General features: G+C 33.4%; 2 protein-coding genes across 2 annotated transcripts; one reads left to right on the plus strand and one right to left on the minus strand.

Moving 5' to 3' along the window:
* Positions 1-251: 251 nt before the first annotated feature.
* Positions 252-2369, minus strand: LOC131674838 (uncharacterized). Its single transcript, XM_058953664.1, has one exon. It carries the CDS (start codon positions 2367-2369, stop codon positions 252-254), a length of 2118 nt encoding a protein of 705 aa, XP_058809647.1.
* Positions 2370-11851: 9482 nt separating this feature from the next.
* Positions 11852-14050, plus strand: LOC131674852 (golgin subfamily A member 6-like protein 22). The gene is made up of 6 exons (XM_058953669.1): positions 11852-12036; positions 12110-12273; positions 12342-12443; positions 12860-13008; positions 13075-13231; positions 13305-14050. The coding sequence occupies exons 1-6, from the start codon at positions 11852-11854 to the stop codon at positions 14048-14050; spliced, it is 1503 nt and encodes a 500-aa protein (XP_058809652.1).
* Positions 14051-20357: the final 6307 nt, after the last annotated feature.

Consider the following 20357-nt stretch of genomic DNA (forward strand, 5'->3'; position numbering starts at 1 on the left):
TCAAAAAATATCGAATAAGAAAAATTATCGTTACTATTATTTTTAACCTTACGAAAATTTTTTTTTAAAGATTCATTTTTAGCTGGAGCATGGTTCAAGGGTATACTTGATTAGTGTGCGACTAATAAATAAGAAGACAACAAACAATTTCTAGAGATATCAATTTTCTGTGATTATTTAATAATTTGTTTACATTTTACAAAAATAGAAAAAATATTCTTTTGAGATAATCTATAACCATGCCACATGTATCAATCGTCATCACTATCTGCTTCAATAACAGCCACCACATGATCTTGTTCATAAATCTTTGTTAGATGTTGGGCAGGTTTTACAATGGAAGATTGGAATCTGGCGTGCGCTAAATAATAAATAACGGCAGCCACGTGAGAACAGCATCCAATTGTTCTCATACCGTTAGCACACTCACAGCAAAAACGCAGTATGCCAGCACAGCCAATGGTATTTGGTTTGTAGTGAATATAGCAGTTGTATTGTTTACTTTCGATATGTCTAGATCTCACTTGTAACTTGATTAGATCAGCAGATTCACGGTAGTAACTTACATTTATTTCATACGTGTCGCCCATCATTTCAGCTAAATAGGATATTGCTTGTTTGAGTTGGTAAGTTCCAGTGAATAGTTTGACTAGATCCTGTTCCGTCATTTCAGGAAAATCTTCTAGCTCATCTGACCTTAACGTTTTGAATAAACTCTTTCTTCGACTATATTTTCCTGATATCACTTCCGTTGCTAAACTATTTTCATTGGAATTTCTTGAAAGAATGTAATTGAGTATCTCATTATCGGTCGAAGCCCTTGACACGATTCGTTTTCCGAATTGATTAATTAAAAAGCAAACAATTCTGCAGTAAAGACCAGCTTCAGTCAGGTAACGATTATCTAATTGCTTATGGAAAAACTTATACTTCTGAGCTACAGCTCCGTGTACCGCTTCCACCACCCAACGAAGTATGGTAACAAGTCGAGATTTGTTTGCATCTTCCGCTGACAATTGTTTCTGATTTTTATCTTTTAAGGCTGGCATGAGGACCCGATAACCATCATTTTCTAATTTTGATTTTATATCGCGAAACCCTCGATCAAGAATAAAAACATCACCCTCTTTGCACATCAAATTCTTTAAATTGTTATCGTGGGCCTTCAAAATTTTTTCCAAAATCATAGAATCGTTTTCTTTAGCATAAACCGGCCCCAGTACATCAACAATAAAACCAGTTGTAGTGCACAGAGTAAAGGGCTTGCATAGAGGAACTTTCTTATGTCCAGAAAAAGATCTTCGTTGGTATTCGTTATTGGAACTTTTTTGGTGCTTCAAATAAGTGCCATCGCCAACTAACGAAAGATTATTATCACTTATGCCATGAAGCTTCTGAAGGAGAATCGTTGAATTATTAGCAATCAAGTTCTCTCGATTGACGGCTTGTAAACCAAAGCGTGAAGGCAATACATCTTTTTCAAAGGCACTTAACACAGACTTTGAAAATTCAGAGACTTGCTGATGACGATCAAGGCCGAGAACAGAACAGATTATCTCATTTGAGTTTCCTGTTCGTAATCTGAACAAAAAAACAACAACAGCTTGCGTAACAGTCCGATTGTCGGTATTCCTCAACGAAACCATCATTTCTCGCAATTTTATTAGTTGTTCCCAATTCAATCCAGTAAACGTACGAATCCTCTCTTCAGAGATTGAAAAATCTCCGATTCTATCGTGTAATTCTCTGTCGGAAGTTAAACTCAAAGATTTAAATAGTTTTGTTATATCTGCAGCTGTTGTGGTAGTTGAATTAGAAACTACTTTTAAATTAATTAACTCATCTGAATAAAATCTTTTCTTTATTAAGTGTTTTCGGCAACATCTATTACCCTCTGGTATGAATATATCTCTTTCAACAAAAGCTTGTTTTCTTGCATCGAAAGGAACAATAACAATATTTGTTTTGCTTTTGCATAAACAACAGTAATCATGAGTAGAAACTACTCTTTTTAAAGGTAACTCAATAGTATCTTTTGCTTTTTCAATAACTTTTTTCTTTGGTGGAACATAAACTGTATCATTATGTGGTTGCGATAATGTCTCTGAAGAAGATGTTGACCCTTGACTGTCGATTTGCAAAGTATTTACATTTTGTGGTTGATCGATTTTTCTGCGTTTTGCTTTGGCGAAGCGGGCAGAACCACTGCATTTCTGACAAAGTATGTCTCCCATTACAAGTGTCACAGCCAAATAATCGGACAAAGTATAAGCTTCATCATCTGTGTCAACAGTTTGTTTGGGTCCCACTAATTTTTTCTCTGGTAAACCGCAGCAAGCGCATTTTTTACCAATACCTGAGGCTGACATAGTGACATTCTGGAAAAAATACATTGGAGTTCATCAATAATGTCATTATTTGGAAGAGAAAATTTTGAAATGTTAAATACATTTGGCAATGTTTGTAAAAAAGTAATTATAATTAATTTTTTTCGTTTTTTAGATATTTTTTATTTTTAAGGAACTTTTATTTTAATTTTATCAGTTGCAGTATTAGCTTGTGAGATAGAATAGTTTATTTAGAAAAAAACACAAAAAAATTCTAAAGAACAATTAATCTAATGTGATAATAAAGAGTAATAACGTGGGGATAGAGTGTTTACTTCATTGGCAATATATGTTAAGTAAAGATTTGATTTTATGCATATAGATATATTAGAAATCACTAAACGTTTGGTTCTAAAATGAACTCACTGTTTTATAATAAAATGTTATTATTATTTTCAATCCAGCAAAAATAATTCCAATTTTCGAGTATTCAAATCACACTCATTATTTAAAAATTTTTGTAATTATATGAACTCTTTCGTTGTGAAAAACAAAAATTATTACATAATTTGAAATAATGCAGAACATTATAATTAAAAATATTAATGAATAATTTATTTTATGAATGTAAGAAAATCATACGCCAACTAATGTCAGGTCATAATCTTTTTTAAATGTTCGTTGAATGATAGAAAAAATTCAGAGTCATTTCATTCTGTTGGAGTGAATAAAAATCGTTATTTTCTGTAACTCTACTTAATTAATACACTATTTATTTTTAAATCAAACCATTAATCACTATTTTTTAATGCAATACTAATATTTTTGTTTTAGAAGCACTTCAACCGCATTAGATATTTGTATGCCACTAACCGACTTTGTAAATCCACTACGTTACAATGTTAATATGAACAATGTAGATTGATCTTTTCAGGAACCTCCGATAGAATATTTAATGATGAAAAAGACATGCTCAGCAAATCGTTAGCTTTGAATTTATTTTCATTGGCAAGTGATTCGACTATTGACATTGATTTACCTCTGATCACGCTAGATCAATGCATTTGCAAAAAAAATGTCGATGTCAATAATCGATTCATGTGATTTAGAATTAGGAAGTTTTTTCTGGTTTATTTTAAATAAACTTTTTTCCATGTCGTAAGCAATACCGTAACTAATAAAATTAAAACGAAAGTTCCGTAAATAGAAAAAATTACCAAAAATAAGAAAAAAATTAATTTTAATTATTATGTTTCCGAGACGGAAATATCACTTTCGGCATATAGGGCACGGCTTGGTGTGATGGCAAAAGTGATAATAACTTGACCATTGCTTGAAAGATTTTGAGCAAAATAAGTTGGCGTATAAGAACTAAACCAGAAGTATCTAAAATTGTAAACATTATATTATATCACATATATTTGACACACATGCACACACTTACTCATGTTTTGTAAAAATAATGATTTAATGCATATGAGATTGTAACCGTGAAGTTAATAAAACATACATACCTGTGGAAAAAACAATTTCTATTTCAGAAATAGTCAAATATCCTGTATTATAGCCCCACCTGCGCAATCTATTTTTACCCTACAGTATTCAAGTAAAAAAGCTTACTATAAATGCCAATCAAGTAAAATAATCGATAATACAACATTAAACGCATTGTAACTATGATACGGTGTTATTGAGGTCTTATATATTATAAAAAAATGTGATACACTTTTTCGATGTATTTTTTCACGTAAAATACGATAGTGCTACTGAGTTTTTTCATAAAACTCAACCAAAGACGCGAAAAACTTGATTTTTTTCTAGTTTTTAACTTCTAGCGCTCATGAGGTCAATTTTATGAAAAAACCAATAGCACCATCGTATTCTACGGAAAAAAATACATCGAAAACATGTATCACATGTTCGAAAACAATCTTGAGTTGACCATGAATCGAAAAGGAATAAATATTTACACTGCCAGTGGAGCCGATCGGCATGGCCGATGCTATCATGTACTGAATTTGTGAAGGATTTTGATTTTTTCCATACATGTGATACATGTTTTCGATGTATTTTTTTCCGCAGAATTTGATGGTGCTATTTGTTTCATCATAGATTTAACCTACAAAGCGCTAGGGGAGAAAAACTAGGTTTTTTGTTGATTTTTATTTTTTTTAAGGTCGTTCCACCACTTTTAAAAATCTGAAAAAAATCAGGAACATTTTTCAGTCAAAAATACACAACATATTTTTTTTCTAGCAAAGAGTCGGTCTTCATTTTCGAAATATTAAATTTTAAAATTTTTGAACGGCTCTAAAAATTTGAATTTCGCGCCAAAAATTTTTTGAGCGCGGCCATTTTATAGGGCTTTACAAACCCTACAATTTAAAACAAGAAAGATTTTTCTAGCTCAAAAACTGATCGAGATTTGGTCAAAAAACCAAAAATGACAAAACTGGGCCTTATAGGGACCTGTATGGGTTTAGGGGTCTGAAAATCTGGGAATCCTAGTCATTTTTCATGCTGAACATGGGGATATAATTATTTTCCCGGATGACTCAAAGGCATTTTTGACCATTTTACCCTGCTAGACCCTTTAACAGACTTTAATTAACAAAAAAAAAATCACTACAGTCTTTGTTGGGCCGAAAGACTGACGCTCGCGAATAGGATTTTACAATTAGCTATTTTCCGTGAGAAAGAGAGAGAGAGAGAGTAGATTTGAATTCTACCGCGAACTAACGCACGGCGCGATTACAAAAAATAACGCTATCACGAATAAACAAAATATCGAATATATTTTGTATCGCTTAATATGACGGAAGGTGCCCCTACTATGCGGTGCAATTACGGTGATCAGCCGTAATTGTTGTAAAAAATCTCAACTGCCGCTGACCCTTAAGGAGGTATCCCTCAATAGATCGCAGAAAATCGACGAAAACTTTGGGAATTTTTTAAAAGAAAACTATTCAATACTTTTTCATGAAATTTAGACTGTGTTTTAATGAAATTTTAGCAAATTAGAAAAAATTTTGTTTAGAGAAATATTGTAATAAACAAATGTGCAGTACTCGTTCAAAGTTATAAACTTTTTTTTTTTTCCTTTTTGGCGGTTCAAATCCTGGCTTTCCAATCACTCTGAAACATACAGAAAACATTTTTTTAGTTTCATTAGACATATTTCTCGTCGATGAACCTAAATTTATTGCTCGGAAAAATTATTTAACAAAATGGCGGACTTTTAAAAAAAATATATATTTTTTTTTTATTGTTCATGCAGAAAAGCGGTTAACAAACAATATTTGACAGAATTTTATAGGTACATCGACGAGATTATTTAATTTCCGTTCAAATGGTATTTTTTTTTTTTTTTAATTTGAAAATTCGCTGAGTAAGAGCGCCCGCCAAATCGACAAATCGAAAAAAAATGATTCGGAGATAAACGCGTTTAAAGTTTGCGGCAGGCGAAAACGGCATTTTTTTTCATACTCACATCGAATAAAATTGGTTTTCACTCAATCAGCAATACCAGCACCATAAAGGATACCTTCTTCTTCATCATACTGTTGATTTGACTTCGCAGCTTTTAGTTTTTTAGCAGTCCTAGCTGCTTTTGTGGATTCTTGGCTGCGGATTTCTTGACGCTTCACGCGCTCATCGTCAGCGCTCTTCGCGTAGTTGGCTGCGGATAGCCCGGTCTTGAACTGCAGCGATTTCATAATTCTTAGTACACCATAGAACCCGTCATTGAAGAGTACAGCAGCTGTATGAGCGGCAATTTCAACAGTTTTTGGCTCACAGTGTAAATGCTTCGGAGCTAATCGCCGACTGAGTTGAAACTTTCGTTTGCATTTTACGTGTAGCCACCTAAGCATCTTTTCAATAAATCATCTTTCGATAAAACTTGATAAATCGGGATTAAATGTTTTTGTACATCTGGGTGTAGTGGAGCTGGATGCTCATAAACATCCTACTTGCTCGCCTTCTTCAGTTGAGAATTGATTACTGCGGAAAGATCTTCGTCTCTTTGCGGCACGATAGCCTTCTTCTTTTTCGCCCTTAGGATAACTAGTACTCATTTTCAAATTGTGAAAACTAGAAACACGATGCTCACTACCTAAAAGCCGAAATAAAACTGAGAAAACTGTAGTAACGGTCTCCCAAACGAATCCCTACCTTTCCCCAGAAATCTTTGTACCTACTATGCTACACCTAGCCTGACCCTGTAAACGAACGTACAGTTTATACAAAGGAAGATCGAGAAACATCTAATCCATTGTATATTATAAGTAGGAAGCGAACTGCAGCGCACCGCCCAGCGGGGCGCCTTGCCGCTCGAGCGTGCAGCTGCCTACCTGCTCTGCGCGCCAGAGTTTCTATACGAAAATAGCTATAGCGGCTGAACCGCTCTGAATTTCGGTCCAATATTTTAACAGCACATTCTTGAAATGATGTACTTTCGATCTATGCGAAAAACAAAAAAGACTTTTTTCATCGATCTATTGAGGGATACCCCCTTAATTATCAGCTGCGCTGCCTCGATCTGCCTCAAATTAGCTACAAAGCTGCTGCTTCTCCACTGCTACTGGTTATCTTGAAAATACCGTTGCACTCACACACGAGATTGTCCCAAAAAAACTAATTATTCGGCGAAAACAAAGTGCAATACAAATCGGCGGTAAATTCACGTTCACAGCTGAGGCGTAACTGCTTATTCAAAAGATCGCGCGCCCCCTATTTTGTTAGATCGTAGATTATTCCAACAGTGGGTAGTAGATTCTTATGTAAAAATTGAAAAAGACAGAATACAATACTGTAAAGATCATCAAAAAGAAATAAAAGCAGACACATATCAAGGATTACATGATTACTTGCAAAATTCTGCTAATGATATTGTGGGGTTGCAGACTTTTCCAAAATCTACACCGCACATGTTCCTCAACCTTTCTCTCAGTTCTTCTCTGCCGCTGATTTATGATTTAGTTTTTATGGTGTCCGACAAGCGATCAGCTCATTGAGCTCGTAGAGCAGTAAACGACGGCCGAACCTTTTCGGCTGGGCCTTTTTGTTAGCAGGCCCGCGCGCGCGCACGCCCTTTTCCCACCATATTTTCGCTTTTTCTTTTCCCTCTCCGACGAGCAAAAGCAATTAATGTTCTTGGAGAGACCCGCGTAAAAAAATTTTTATTTTTACCAAACGTTCGCCAAACTTACCTTGGTTAAAGTTTGGCAAAACTTTTTTCGTGGGACGATGCCAAGCTTTCAGTTGTTTGCAAAAAGTTTGGCAAAACGTTTCCTAATTTTATTTAAGTTTTGTTGGGAGTTAGGCTGAAGTTTTACCAAACTTCGGACAAATGTAATTAAAACATTTTTTTTTTATTTTCGATTAGACATCTGATTAAAGTTTGGCCGGATTTTAGACAAGTATAATCTTATTTTTGTAAAATAATCTGAAATCTGGATAAAGTTTGGCGGAACTTGTACCAAATAAAATATAAAAATTGAGTTTTATTCAAAAGTGTGATAAAGCTATTGACGTTTGTCACATTACATAATTGATTTCGTCATTTACAAAGTTCATTCTCTTTCGTAATTATTAAGACATTCTACAACATAGGTTCTATGATGAAACTTAATATAAAACAAAATGTCTTTAATGGCATCGAGATTTATGACCAAATATGTGTCGGTTAGTCTCTCGCACTCAAAAATAGTCGGAACAAAATTCATTACTAACGGACAAAGAAATGTTTCTCTTACATTACATTGCGAAATTACGACATACGTTAAACAATTTTCTAAACAGTGTTGGAACGATTGCCAATTGTCGCAATTACAAACATGTATAAAAGAATCGGTGATACCTGCGTTAACTTCATCATTGAATATATATGATACACAAGATGAATTCGTAGCTTTTCTGGCGGCATACGATTCAGACTCATAATAAATGTTATTTATAAGAACTCTTTGAAATACACGGATTTTCGTTATATATGCTATTTCCTATTTCGTTAGATAGGCTATTTCCTAAAATAATATTTATGTTTGCAAAAGCCTCCTGCACGTGCTCTGGCAAATTATTAATCGTTTTACTTATGCCTACAATAAAAGCATTGCCATTCAAATAACTAATTTTATGCCGATGAGTGCTTGATCTATCGACTCTCTTGCAAAAATTATATACAGCACTGTCTGGTGTTATTAATCTAGTTTTTACTTCTGTGAGTGATAAAATAGTTGTCACTGCCGCGTAAACTTGTAATTCTGGTTTCTTCGAACCATAAATATAATTTTTTAATATGCCATTAAAATTTTCAAAACAAAATGTCGACATAACGAAAAGCGGTCCAAATTTCTTAACTTGTTTTGGAAGATGCTCGAGAAGATGTACGTTGCAACTCATGTATCTCGTACCATATAAAAATTGAAATTGAAACACCCATTCGTGTGCAACTTCTTTTACTTCAATGAGCATATCATCACTGATACTTGATAAATTCATCAGAGTGGATTCATGGACAAGCAAAATATAGTGTTCGAAATAATCTTCATGCATTATATCTTGCAAGATTGCCAAACTATCGACTAATAAAAATCTTTTCAATTCGTGTGCCTTCCAAAATGCATAGTCCTTCACACTTCAAGGCAGACGCTGCACAAATGACGGAGGAGTCAACTGTTTGATTCTGTTATCAATAGTATTGATAAACGGTATTAAAGATGCAGGGTGAGTGCTAAATTCCACGTCAAACCAGAATGTCATCAATTTTTTCATCAAACCTTGAAAGCTATTATGCATTTCATCGATTGCTGTAGATTCAATGTAGTTAGGCACTATCAAACGTAGGGCTGTTGATCCCTTGACGCCATGAACAGGAATGCCAATTTCAAGTGCTTGTCGTGCGTATTCTTCTGTTTGTTCAGTCGTTCTCTCTAATTCTTCTATATTCTCAACAATTGGATATGATTGCACATTCTGAATTCGTACCGACTCTATTTCACACGTTTGACATCCGTACGTTGCATTAAACTGCTGCATATTTAGAAAATTAGCTTTAGCTTGTAGATCACACGTACCGCCAATGATTAAACCGCGAATGCAAACTGGATCAGGCTGATTATAGACTTTTATATTTTTACCTCTGAAAAGCTCAGCTAATTCAACTTCTAATACAGGTAGAAATAAATTAGGTGGTAGTTTTTTATTTCCAAACCAGAGGCCCGCGAGAATGCAGTTTTCTTTTTTTATTCTTGCATCGGGAGGAAGCTCGTTCACTACCAAGTAAAACGGCCACAGGCTAAATTTCGAGGAATTAAAAACTTGTACTCCGTCTGCGTTCCACGTGAATGTTAGATTTCTTATATTATTAGTATATTCTGAAGGTAGTTCTTTATAAAGAGAACCGTCATAGATGTCTTCATAATTTTCGTCATTTTCTTTAATGCGCGTGAATCGGTAATTTAACTTTTCAGTAAAATCTGGACGCATAAAAAATGAAGATAGTTGCGATAATATGGAAATTTGTAAAAAATAAGTAATTCTGGTATTTTCACCACAATTAATGCATAAGTTATTTTCTGTAAGTGATAAACAAGTTGCACAATAGAAATATTTTATCAACGGGCACGAAATGTTTGTGAAAACTTTTTTAAGCATGTAAAAGCTCTTAACGCAGTGATTGGGCCGGATGTAGTGTACCTCTATGAGATCAAGGATCGCTGCCATTAGTGCTCCAGTGACATTAAATCTTATCATAAGTGTTAGAATAGATAATATACTCTCAGCTACTGTCAAAGGTGCCCCAGGATATAATATGTCATCACCATTTTCGATGTGAAATTCTTCATTATCACTGCCAGCTGTGTCTGTGTCAGTATAGTCCGTAGAGTCAAGTGACGAATAATCATCAATGTCAGAATAACTGTTCTCAGATCCGCTATTGGCTTGATGGTTTTGTAAAAATCCTATACAATGAAATACATTTTTTTAGAATGCAAAAAATAAAAGTCTATTTAGCCTATTAATTTGAAATTGACGATGAAATTATTATAATTTTTTTTTTTTTTCAATTCAATACTATTTTATAATTTTCTTAATATTCCTTCTATTAATATTATCTTATTATTTTTCACTTATTATGTAACAAATCAATATGAATGTCCACAACTAGATCATCATGGTCGGAAAAAACGTCGTCTAATTGGTTATTGTCATTGCCAATATGATCAATTTGTTGATTATCTCCAATCTCCGAATGATCCGAGTTGTCAGAGTTTTGACTGTTGTTGCCAGTATATTCTAAACTTTCAGAACTCGTTCCGGAATACTCCCATAGATATATCGATTGAAATTAGCATGAGCTCAGACAAAAAAGCTCCGAAAATAAAAGCGTCGGTAATGACTATGCACATAGAGTGTTAGAAAAGTTACTTTTAAATAGAATGGATTTACAGGTTACGATTTCCTGTAAACAAATTGCTTGTCATCAAGAACAAGATGCGCTATTTCATTTATATTCAAACAAAAGTTTAAGGAATACTGTTACATGTGCTAAAGATTTTATTACTATCAAATAAACGCAATCTCTTTTTACACCGGATAAACTATTACATAACACTTACGGTAGTTGTGCTAATGTAAGGTTCACTATCAGAGCTTTCATTACTAATCTCAAAATTGATCTCTCTTCTTCGATTGATGTAACGATACCGCGATGTCCGTGAATAGCTTTCGAATGTTCGGTTTTGATTCATAATAGAATAATTAAAAATGCACCTAGAAAGTTTTCGAATGAAATAAACGTACTAATCGAACAATATTCTACAAAATATTTAGCGGTGCATATTATAAAAAACACATGTTTGTATTTACAGCAGTAGCGCATGAATAATTATCGACTATCGTTGTCTTTCTCAAAATACGTTTGATCTATGATGGTAAGTACTTTTTGCGTGTACTTATATTTTACTCCATAAGTCTTTTAAAAACCAACAAGTTGAATATTTATCCTACAAAAATATAAGAAATATAATATAGGTAAATACTTTAGATTTGATACGATAATTGAGATTTTAATAAGCTTACCTGTACGTTTTATACGTGACTGAAAAAATTAACTTCAAAGTGATGCAATAACAAGGTTATAAGATACATAGAATATTTGTTTGTTAAGCGATAAAAAAATACACATTGTTGATGATTTCACTTTAACAACCGTTGCTAAGTAAACGACATGCATAACCACACATCTCCATGCAATTGACACACGCATTCCAACAACAAGTCTGAAGAAAAATGGTATTTCTATAAAAGCTGAGTGGCATAATTCTTACTATCCTGTAAAAGTACTTCGAATTTCAAGTAAGTGATCTTTTACTATACCGCTTCGTAAGTCTAAAGAATTATTAACATTTTTTCAAATATATATGTTTATTGGATGACAATAATATTATAAAATAAATTAATAACTAATAGACGATATCAACTATTTAAATTCTTTGCGAGTTACGGAAGACGGAATTAGTATGCAGACTGAGAAACAAATAGGCTGCAATAAGTTGGCTGTGCAGTCGATGAAAAAGCAAAACCGATTGGACAATAAGAAGGCAAAAGAAGTTCAGAGAAAAAGAGCTTTTCAAGAAGGGATGGCGGTAATCGATAAATTACCATTATTTCGTCAAAATGATGATAACGATTCTAGCAGCAATGAGTAAGTTACTTTTTATTAATTATTTCATAATCTTTATCATTTGTGTTGATTGTTTGCTTTGTGATACCTGCAGGAGTTCCGTCGACATACTCGTTGGTAGAAAAAGATTGGCTGCTCAGGTACGTCGTGATGATCCTATATCTAGCAAAGACTCTGATGGAGCCGATGCTATAAGTATTAGGAACAGCAGCAATAAAACTTCAGAAAAGCCTTGTATTTGTTCAAAATTGCCAAACTGTGAGTATATCAATAAGTTATATCCGCATAACTTTACGCTGTCTAACAGAGATACGAAAAATTTACAGTAACGTTGGACGATATCAAAAGATTTGAATTGATTTTGAAACTCGCCAAAAGAATAAGCCCTGAAATCGAAAAAGATATTGAGGTTGGCATATTATATCAATGTAAGCTTTTAGTCAACGTGTAACTTATACATTTCTTTTGCAGGTGAATAGTTGTAAAAATGTGTTCAGTACCGAAAAAAAATTGGTGAGTAACACTTGTACTAGCTAGTATTTCAAATAAAAATTAGTAACTAAGTATAATTTACATACTTATTTAGGTATCTATAGTTGATGGCTCTGAATTTAAAATGCCAGAATGGAAACTTGATGTTTACAGGACATCATATAAATGCTTATTGATTTGGTTGGAAAGGATATTCTAAGAGAATCAACAGTAACAGGTAGAAATAATCGAAGACCTATCGATGAAAATCTATACGAAGACGTTGAAAGCAAATCTATTTTAAATAGAAATTATATTTCACCAATAATATATTATATGATGCAATAAATATTGTAATAACAATTTATTTCAGGTTTCGTCAGCATGAATACGGAAGCGCCATTCAAAATCACTCACGATGAATTTCGCACGTGTGTAACAAACTTATGTTCAACTTTAAGAAATCCTAGGTCGAAATATACTAGAGATGGGAGCTCTATTAATGCGAGGAATTCAAGACAGGTAAATATAGAATAATTCATAAATAATATTATTCAGAATATTATATTAGTGGAAATTGATTGACAGAATACGAAAGCTTCACCTAGACGAAGATTAAAACAAAAAATTAACATACGTGATGGGCAAAACAATCAGTCCAATGTTGACAGTAACTCGACAATAAATGGCAATGTTGAAAGCAACGGGATAGAAATGAGCGATGATCAAAATGAAAATGAAAAAAGTATTCTCTCAATTTATAATAAAATACTTGAAAAAACAATATTAAACCTATCTATAAAGCTACTTTTTTATAGGCGAAGAGGAAAATACGGCTAACATTCAAAACAAAAATGAGTATGACATTTCTGCTGATGGAGAAAAAATTGAGGTCTTGAGAAGAGAACTAAATATTAGAGAAGAGAAGCAACATTTCGAAGAAAAGGATTGTATTGATAAGAAACGAGAACTGGTTGAGCAGAGAGAGATAGGAGGAAAAAGACGTAGCGAAGAGAAAACCCTTGAAGTTGTGGAACGAAGACTAGCTGAGCAGAGAGAGACCGAAGAAAAGAGACGTAGAGAAGAGCAAACCCGCCAAGTTGAGGAACGAAGACTGACTGAGGAGAGAGAGGCCGAAGAAAAGAGACGCAAGGAAGAGCAAACCCGCCAAGTTGAGGAACGAAGACTGGCTGAGCAGAGAGAGGCCGAAGAAAAGAGACGCAGGGAAGAGAAAAAACGTCGAGATGAGGAACGAAAAGAGGCTGAGCAAAGATTGGTCGGAAACGAAAAAAAACGTAGTGAGGAAAGGCAACGAATAGATGAGGTGCAAAGACAAGTTCAGACGACAAAACGCGAAAAACATTGTGACGACAAAAAAAATAAATTAGACAAGGAAGAAAAACAATACAGGAAAGAAAAATATGTATTAGATAGAAAAAAGGAAAACAATTATGGAAATAAACGGTCACATGAAGATGAATGGAAGCACATGAAGAGCAATGAAAAGAGAGCCAGTTCACGCGAGAGAAAGAAGCGACGATGGTCGAAAAATTGGGAGGTTTAGAGCGAAAAGAATCGCAGTAGCACAAACGTTATTATGTTAAATACGCGTGTTAACATAAAAATTAAAGTTTTCATTCACAAAATTTAGTTTGATATTTCTTTTTTTATAAGTTCTGCAAAGCTTTAGCCAAGCTTCAGCCAACTTCGTTTGGCATCGTCCCACGAAAAAATTTTGACAAACTTTAACAAACGTAAGTTTGGCGAACGTTTGGTAAAACTAAAACATTGTACTTAATTTTTATATTTTGTTTCGTATAAGTTCGGCCAAACTTTAGCCCAACTCCTAACAAAATTTGAACTTTTAAATTATATTGAAATGAAATGCTTTGCCAAACTTTTTGTAAACAAACTGATCGAATAGAAAAGTTTGGCATCGTCCCACGAAAAAAGTTTTGCCAAACTTTAAAAAAAGTTTTGCCAAACTTTAACTAAGGTAAGATTGGCGAACGTTTGGTAAAAATAAAAATTTTTTTACGCGGGGCGAGAGAGAAGCAAAGCCTGGCTCGGTGGTGCATCCTTGCACCCCCGCGAATGACCAGAACGACACAACGACTCGTCGAGTGAGCATCCCCAACTCATCATCTCGCTACACTCTTCTTGTACACGCGTGCATCACTCGCGATACCTTGTAGTGTTCGTCTGCGCACAGCACACCAACTTCAACTCATTATTATAGTAATATTTATCTATTACTAGTGTGTTACATTTATTTATTTCACCCTACGCACCTAAACATTCACTCATTCTCCTCTCGCCAAACGTCGATCCAAAAATATGAATAGACCAGTAAGAAAAACTGTAATCCTTCCATCAAGTTTTATCGGTTCTCCTCGCCACATGCAACAATGTTATCAAGATGCAATGGCTTTGGTCAATGAAACAGGACAACCAGATATTTTTCTAACAATTACTTGCAATCCTAAATGGACAGAAATTCAAGAAAATCTTTTACTGGACCAAGAAGCATGCGATAGACCTGATATTGTAGCTCGGGTATTTCATTTAAAAAAAAATCGTTTACTTGATGTAGTAATTAAAACAAAAATTTTTTGGAAATTTAGCGTCTTACATTTATGTAATTGAATTTCAAAAACGAGGTCTACCTCACATACATCTGTTAATAACTTTAACGCATTCATATAAAATAAGTACACCTGAAATTGTTGACAAATTTATATCAGCCGAATTGCTTCATAAAGAATATAACCCAATTTTATACAATATTGTCATAAAAATATGGTTCATGGACCTTGCGGTGACTGGTGTAAGGTCAATGATAAATGCTCTAAAAATATCCAAAGCAATTTCATGAAGAAACAATTATGGATGAAAATGGTTATCCTCAATACCAAAGAAGAAATAATGGTGACACTTATCAATTAACTAATGGTGAAATAATTGATAGATTGGTTGTACCACATTGCCCTAAAATATTAGAAATGTTCAATTGTCACACAAATGTAGAAATTGTTACAAGTATTCGATCTGTTAAATATATGTCCAAGTATATTTACAAAGGTCATGATGCAACTACGGTAACGATTGAAGAGGGTAACGCTAATACCAATAACAAAATAATTAACCACGATGAAATTAGTGATTGTATAGAAACCCGCTATATAGGACCAGTTGAATCATGTTATCGAATTTTCAGTAAATCTTTACAAGACAAAAGCCATTCTATTGTTCGATTAACTTTACATCTTCCAAATCAACAATGCATTATTATTAGTAATGACCAACAAGATTTTTCTGAAAATATGAATCGAACGAGTAGTATGTTACTTGATTATTTTAAATTAAATTCACAAGATGAGAATGCTCATCAGTATTTGTATAAGGATATTCCATCTTTCTACATGTATAAAAAAGAAAAAGTCAATGGCATCATGACATCTAGATGGTCAAAATGAAAAAAACATTTTAATTGCATTGGACGTATGTATTCGGTCAGTCCTACACAATTAGAGTCGTTTCATTTACGTTTATTATTACTGCATGAGAAGGGAACTACAAGTTTTATTTCATCAAAAACAGTGAATGCGACAATACATGCTTCTTTTACAGCTGCCTGCTTAACATTAGGATTGATACAAGACGACGAAGAATGGGACAAAGCAATAGAAGAAGCTGTAACATGGATGATGCCTTTTAGATTACGTCAGTTATTTATTCGAATTTTGATATACTGCCAACCTATACATCCTGATGAATTATGGAACAAATACAAAAACGCAATGTCTGAAGATTTTTCACGTACACATGAAGCTAATATTAGTTATCAATTGGCATACACTCATATAAATAGTCTTTTAAATCATGAAGGTAAAAGTCTATCAGATTTTCCATTGATGGAGCAAACAGTAGTTACTGAACTATTATCTGAAATCAATGATAGTCCTTCACAAGCCCAATTTGCAACTATTGGTAAACGACAATATAACCAATTAAATGAGCAACAGAAAGAAATAGTCGATGTTGTTCTTAATAGAGTAGCTGACAAAAATTATGATGTAAATAATTGTATATACATTAATGGTCCGGGAGGTTCTGGAAAAACTTTTATTTATACAACTATTTACAACTTATTTTCTTCAAAAATATAGAGATAACTTCAATGGCTTTCACAGGAATAGCAGCACTTTTACTTCCAAAGGGAAAAACAGTACATAAAACATTAGTCTTCCAGTTCCCATTCATAATGATTCATCATCAAATATCACAGTACAATCAAAAGAAGGTCTCTTATTAAAAGATACTAAAGTTTTTATTTGGGATGAAGCACTAATGGCACCGAGATATGCTTTGGAAATTGTCAATAGAACATTACAAAACATAATGAATAATGACTTGCCTTTTGGTGGAAAAATTATAATTTTAGGTGGTAATTTTAGACAGCTTCTTCCAATTAAACGCCATGGAAGGCACACTGAAACACTGAATCTTTCTATTAAATATAGCGAATTATGGAATTAATTTGTCAAATACAATCTTACTACTAACATGAGAGTTTTACCAAATGAGATCGATTTTGCGAGATTTTTATTATTAGTTGGTGATGGAACCCTTAACGATCATGACGACAACATTAACCTACCTAATCATTGCGTTCTAAGTGCAAGTGATAATGTTATTTATATATTCGATAAATTCAAAGAGAAAAAATCTGAAGAAATGAGTAAATGTGCTATTCTGTCAGCTAGAAATGTTGACGTCGATGAATTAAACAAGGAAGTTATGAATCTATTAGACATAAGATCAGAGCGTATTTACATTGCTATTGACAGTACAGACAACTGTAATAACGGTGATTTAGAAGTTCTTTTACTAGAATAGTATTTAATAGAATTTTAATTCTTTGAATCCTTCCAGTTTACCACCATATAAACTACAAATGAGAAAAAATTGTATCGTTATGCTTATTAGAAATATAACCATTTATGAAGGTTTATGTAACGGTACACGTTTAAGAATTTTAGATATTTCCAATCACTTATTGAAATGTAAAGTTTTAACAGGAGATAAATCAAACGATATTATTTTTCTGAATCGTATAACATTTATTTGTACAAATAAATGTTATATCCTTTCACTTTTAAAAGACGTCAGTTCCCAATCAAAATAGCTTTTGCAATGATAATTAATTAAGAGCAAGGTCAGACATTTGATAACATTACGATTGATCTTCGTAGAGATGTTTTTAATCACAGACAATTGTACGTGGCAATGTCTAGAGTCCGATCGTGGGATACACTAAAAATTTATTTTGGAAATCATCAACAAAACAATTTTAAAGCAAAACATTATGTCTACAAAGAATTATTTTTATAGAACACTTCTATTGAAACTATTAAAAAATTAAAATTATTTTACAATATTAAATCTAGATATCGATTTTAATTCAAAGGAATATCTTTTCTATAGCAACTTTAAAAAGGCGCGCGAGAGCGCGCTGAATAGTCTGCTAGTAAGTAGAAAAATGTGGTTTGTTCTTTTTGCGGTTGATCATGTACGGTTTTGAAGTTTAAGTGTAATTTTGACTTTGATTTGATTATAATTAGATTTGATTTGAATGCGATTTTTGTTGTGTCTATAATTCCTTAATCACTTTCATTTCTTTACCTTCCTTCCCCCCCCCCTTCCCGCCTCGATTACTATGAGCGAGTGCGCCTGACTTGCCCACCTTAACCCATTTCTTCCCAAGGCGCCATTTTATAGTCGATTTGTTTTTGACCGAGGAAAACCTCAAAATAATCGAAAATGTATACTAGAAGTCACTTTTCTATTGTAAAATTTCCCGCTCTTTACGAATCTGCAGTCAGAATTAGGATATTTTTCACGGAAAATTACAAAATGGCGTCTTGAATGTTGATGAAAATTTAGTATTACATTAGAATTTTTCTTTCAGAAATTAGTTGCTGAAATTTATAGAATCAGGATGAAAATGTAGATTTACATTGAAAATGTTAGTTCTTTGATAAACCTAGGCATTACGAATTTTCCTGGAACATTTTTCCAAGATGGCGGCCAGCAACATGTTGACAAGCGGGGAAATCTAAAATTTTCTAAATAAAAGCCGATTTAGAGAATGAATATATACTACTTATACTTTCGATGTCGCTGAATACAATGCTAATGTCAATTTCAATTTTACAAAATGGCGGATCCAATATGGCGTCGTTAATACCAAAATTATGAGCACCAGTAGGTGGGTACTCAATTCCTATGTTTTCGATATCGCTGAATACAATGCTAATGTCCGTTTTCAATTTTATAAAATAGCGGATCTAATATGGCGTCGGTAGTACCAAAATCAGGTAATGTTGATAAAATTGCGAATCTAATTACTATATTTTTTTCTGGATTCTTTGTCCCTAATCCTTTGTCTTCTCGAGTATTGTAAAGTGTGTATTTTATAACGGTCTTTTTCAAGATAGTTAGAGCATATTCATATTTTCTTCGGCTGCCTCTCTAATAGTCCTTTTCAGGATAATTGGCGAACTTTCCCATCTTGTGGAGGATTGAAAAGTGCGTATTTCTCTAACGGTCTTTTTCAAGATAGTTGGAGCATATTCACTCTTTTTCTTCGGCTGTCTCTCCAATAGTCCTTTTCAGGATAATTGGCGAGATTTTCCATCTTGTGGAGGATTGAAAAGTGCGTATTTCTCTAACGGTCTTTTTCAAGATAGTTGGAGCATATTCACTCTTTTTCTTCGGCTGTCTCTCCAATAGTCCTTTGCAGGATAATTGGCGAGATTTTCCATCTTGTGGAGGATTGAAAAGTGCGTATTTCTCTAACGGTCTTTTTCAAGATAGTTGGAGCATATTCACTCTTTTCTTCGGCTGTCTCTCCAATAGTCCTTTTCAGGATAATTGGCGAGCTTTACTATTCACCGAGTATTTTTTCAAGATAAATATGTATCAGATTCGGACTCTAAAAGAAGTTTCCTAAAACTGGCAAAATCATGCCCAAACGTAAGTCGATGAGGAATGCCAGTGTTGATAGCAGTGTTGTAGAAAACAATGATCATAGTGATGAAGATGAAAATGATCATGAAGTTATGTGGGTACCCGATGATGATAATAGTGACGTAGAAGGTCTCGATAATGACGGAGAAGCTAATGGAACTTCTAGATTCACTGATGCAGTAGCCTTATCTTATGAAGAAGTGTATCAAAATTTTTCCGCGAACGAGAAAAAGTTAGAAGCCTCACATAAATACGAATAGATAGATCAAGAAAGACCATACGATGTTCAACTTGAATCAGAAATATATAATTTTAAAACAATAAAACAAAATGTACTAGGAAAGGAACCTCGAGAATTATTTGAAATGTTTTTTTGTGATAGAATAAGAGATTACATTATTGAAGCGATAACTGAAAATGGATTTGAATTAGATCCAGATCATTTCAACAAATTTTTAGGTATTATCATTTTTTCCACTTCCAATATTCGTAAAAGCTATAGAGATTACTGGTCGACTGATGAAATGTGGCATTCCGATGTTGTTTCAGAAACGATGAATAGAAATTTGTTTGAAAAAATTAAGTCTAATTTGAAAACTTCGAAAAATTCGGAGAAGACTGATAATGACAAAGTTTGGAAAGTTCGTGTAATTTTAAACATTTTCAGAGAAAATGTAAAACAGTTTGGATTTTTTTGCTCTTCTTTATCAATAGATGAAATGATGATTAAATTTTTCGGTCGCACGCTTCTAAAACAATTCATCAAAGACAAACCAATACGTTTTGGAATAAAATTATGGGCCCTTTGTACTTCTAATGGATTTGTTTTAGAAATAGAT

Source organism: Phymastichus coffea, unplaced genomic scaffold, assembly GCF_024137745.1.
Source record: "Phymastichus coffea isolate CEN01 unplaced genomic scaffold, Cenicafe_Pcof_1.1 PCOF00014, whole genome shotgun sequence".
In the NCBI taxonomy this organism is placed as follows: domain Eukaryota; kingdom Metazoa; phylum Arthropoda; class Insecta; order Hymenoptera; family Eulophidae; genus Phymastichus; species Phymastichus coffea.

What these genes read in the sequence shown, in the direction of transcription:
- LOC131674838 (XM_058953664.1), bottom strand. Translation starts at nt 2,369, where the DNA reads ATGTCAGCCTCAGGTATTGGTAAAAAATGCGCTTGCTGCGGTTTACCA.
- LOC131674852 (XM_058953669.1), top strand. Translation starts at nt 11,852, where the DNA reads ATGCAGACTGAGAAACAAATAGGCTGCAATAAGTTGGCTGTGCAGTCG. An exon ending in TTGTTCAAAATTGCCAAACT is followed by an intron (nt 12,274 to 12,341) that starts GTGAGTATATCA and finishes AAAAATTTACAG; the next exon opens with TAACGTTGGACGATATCAAA. An exon ending in ATGCGAGGAATTCAAGACAG is followed by an intron (nt 13,009 to 13,074) that starts GTAAATATAGAA and finishes ATTGATTGACAG; the next exon opens with AATACGAAAGCTTCACCTAG.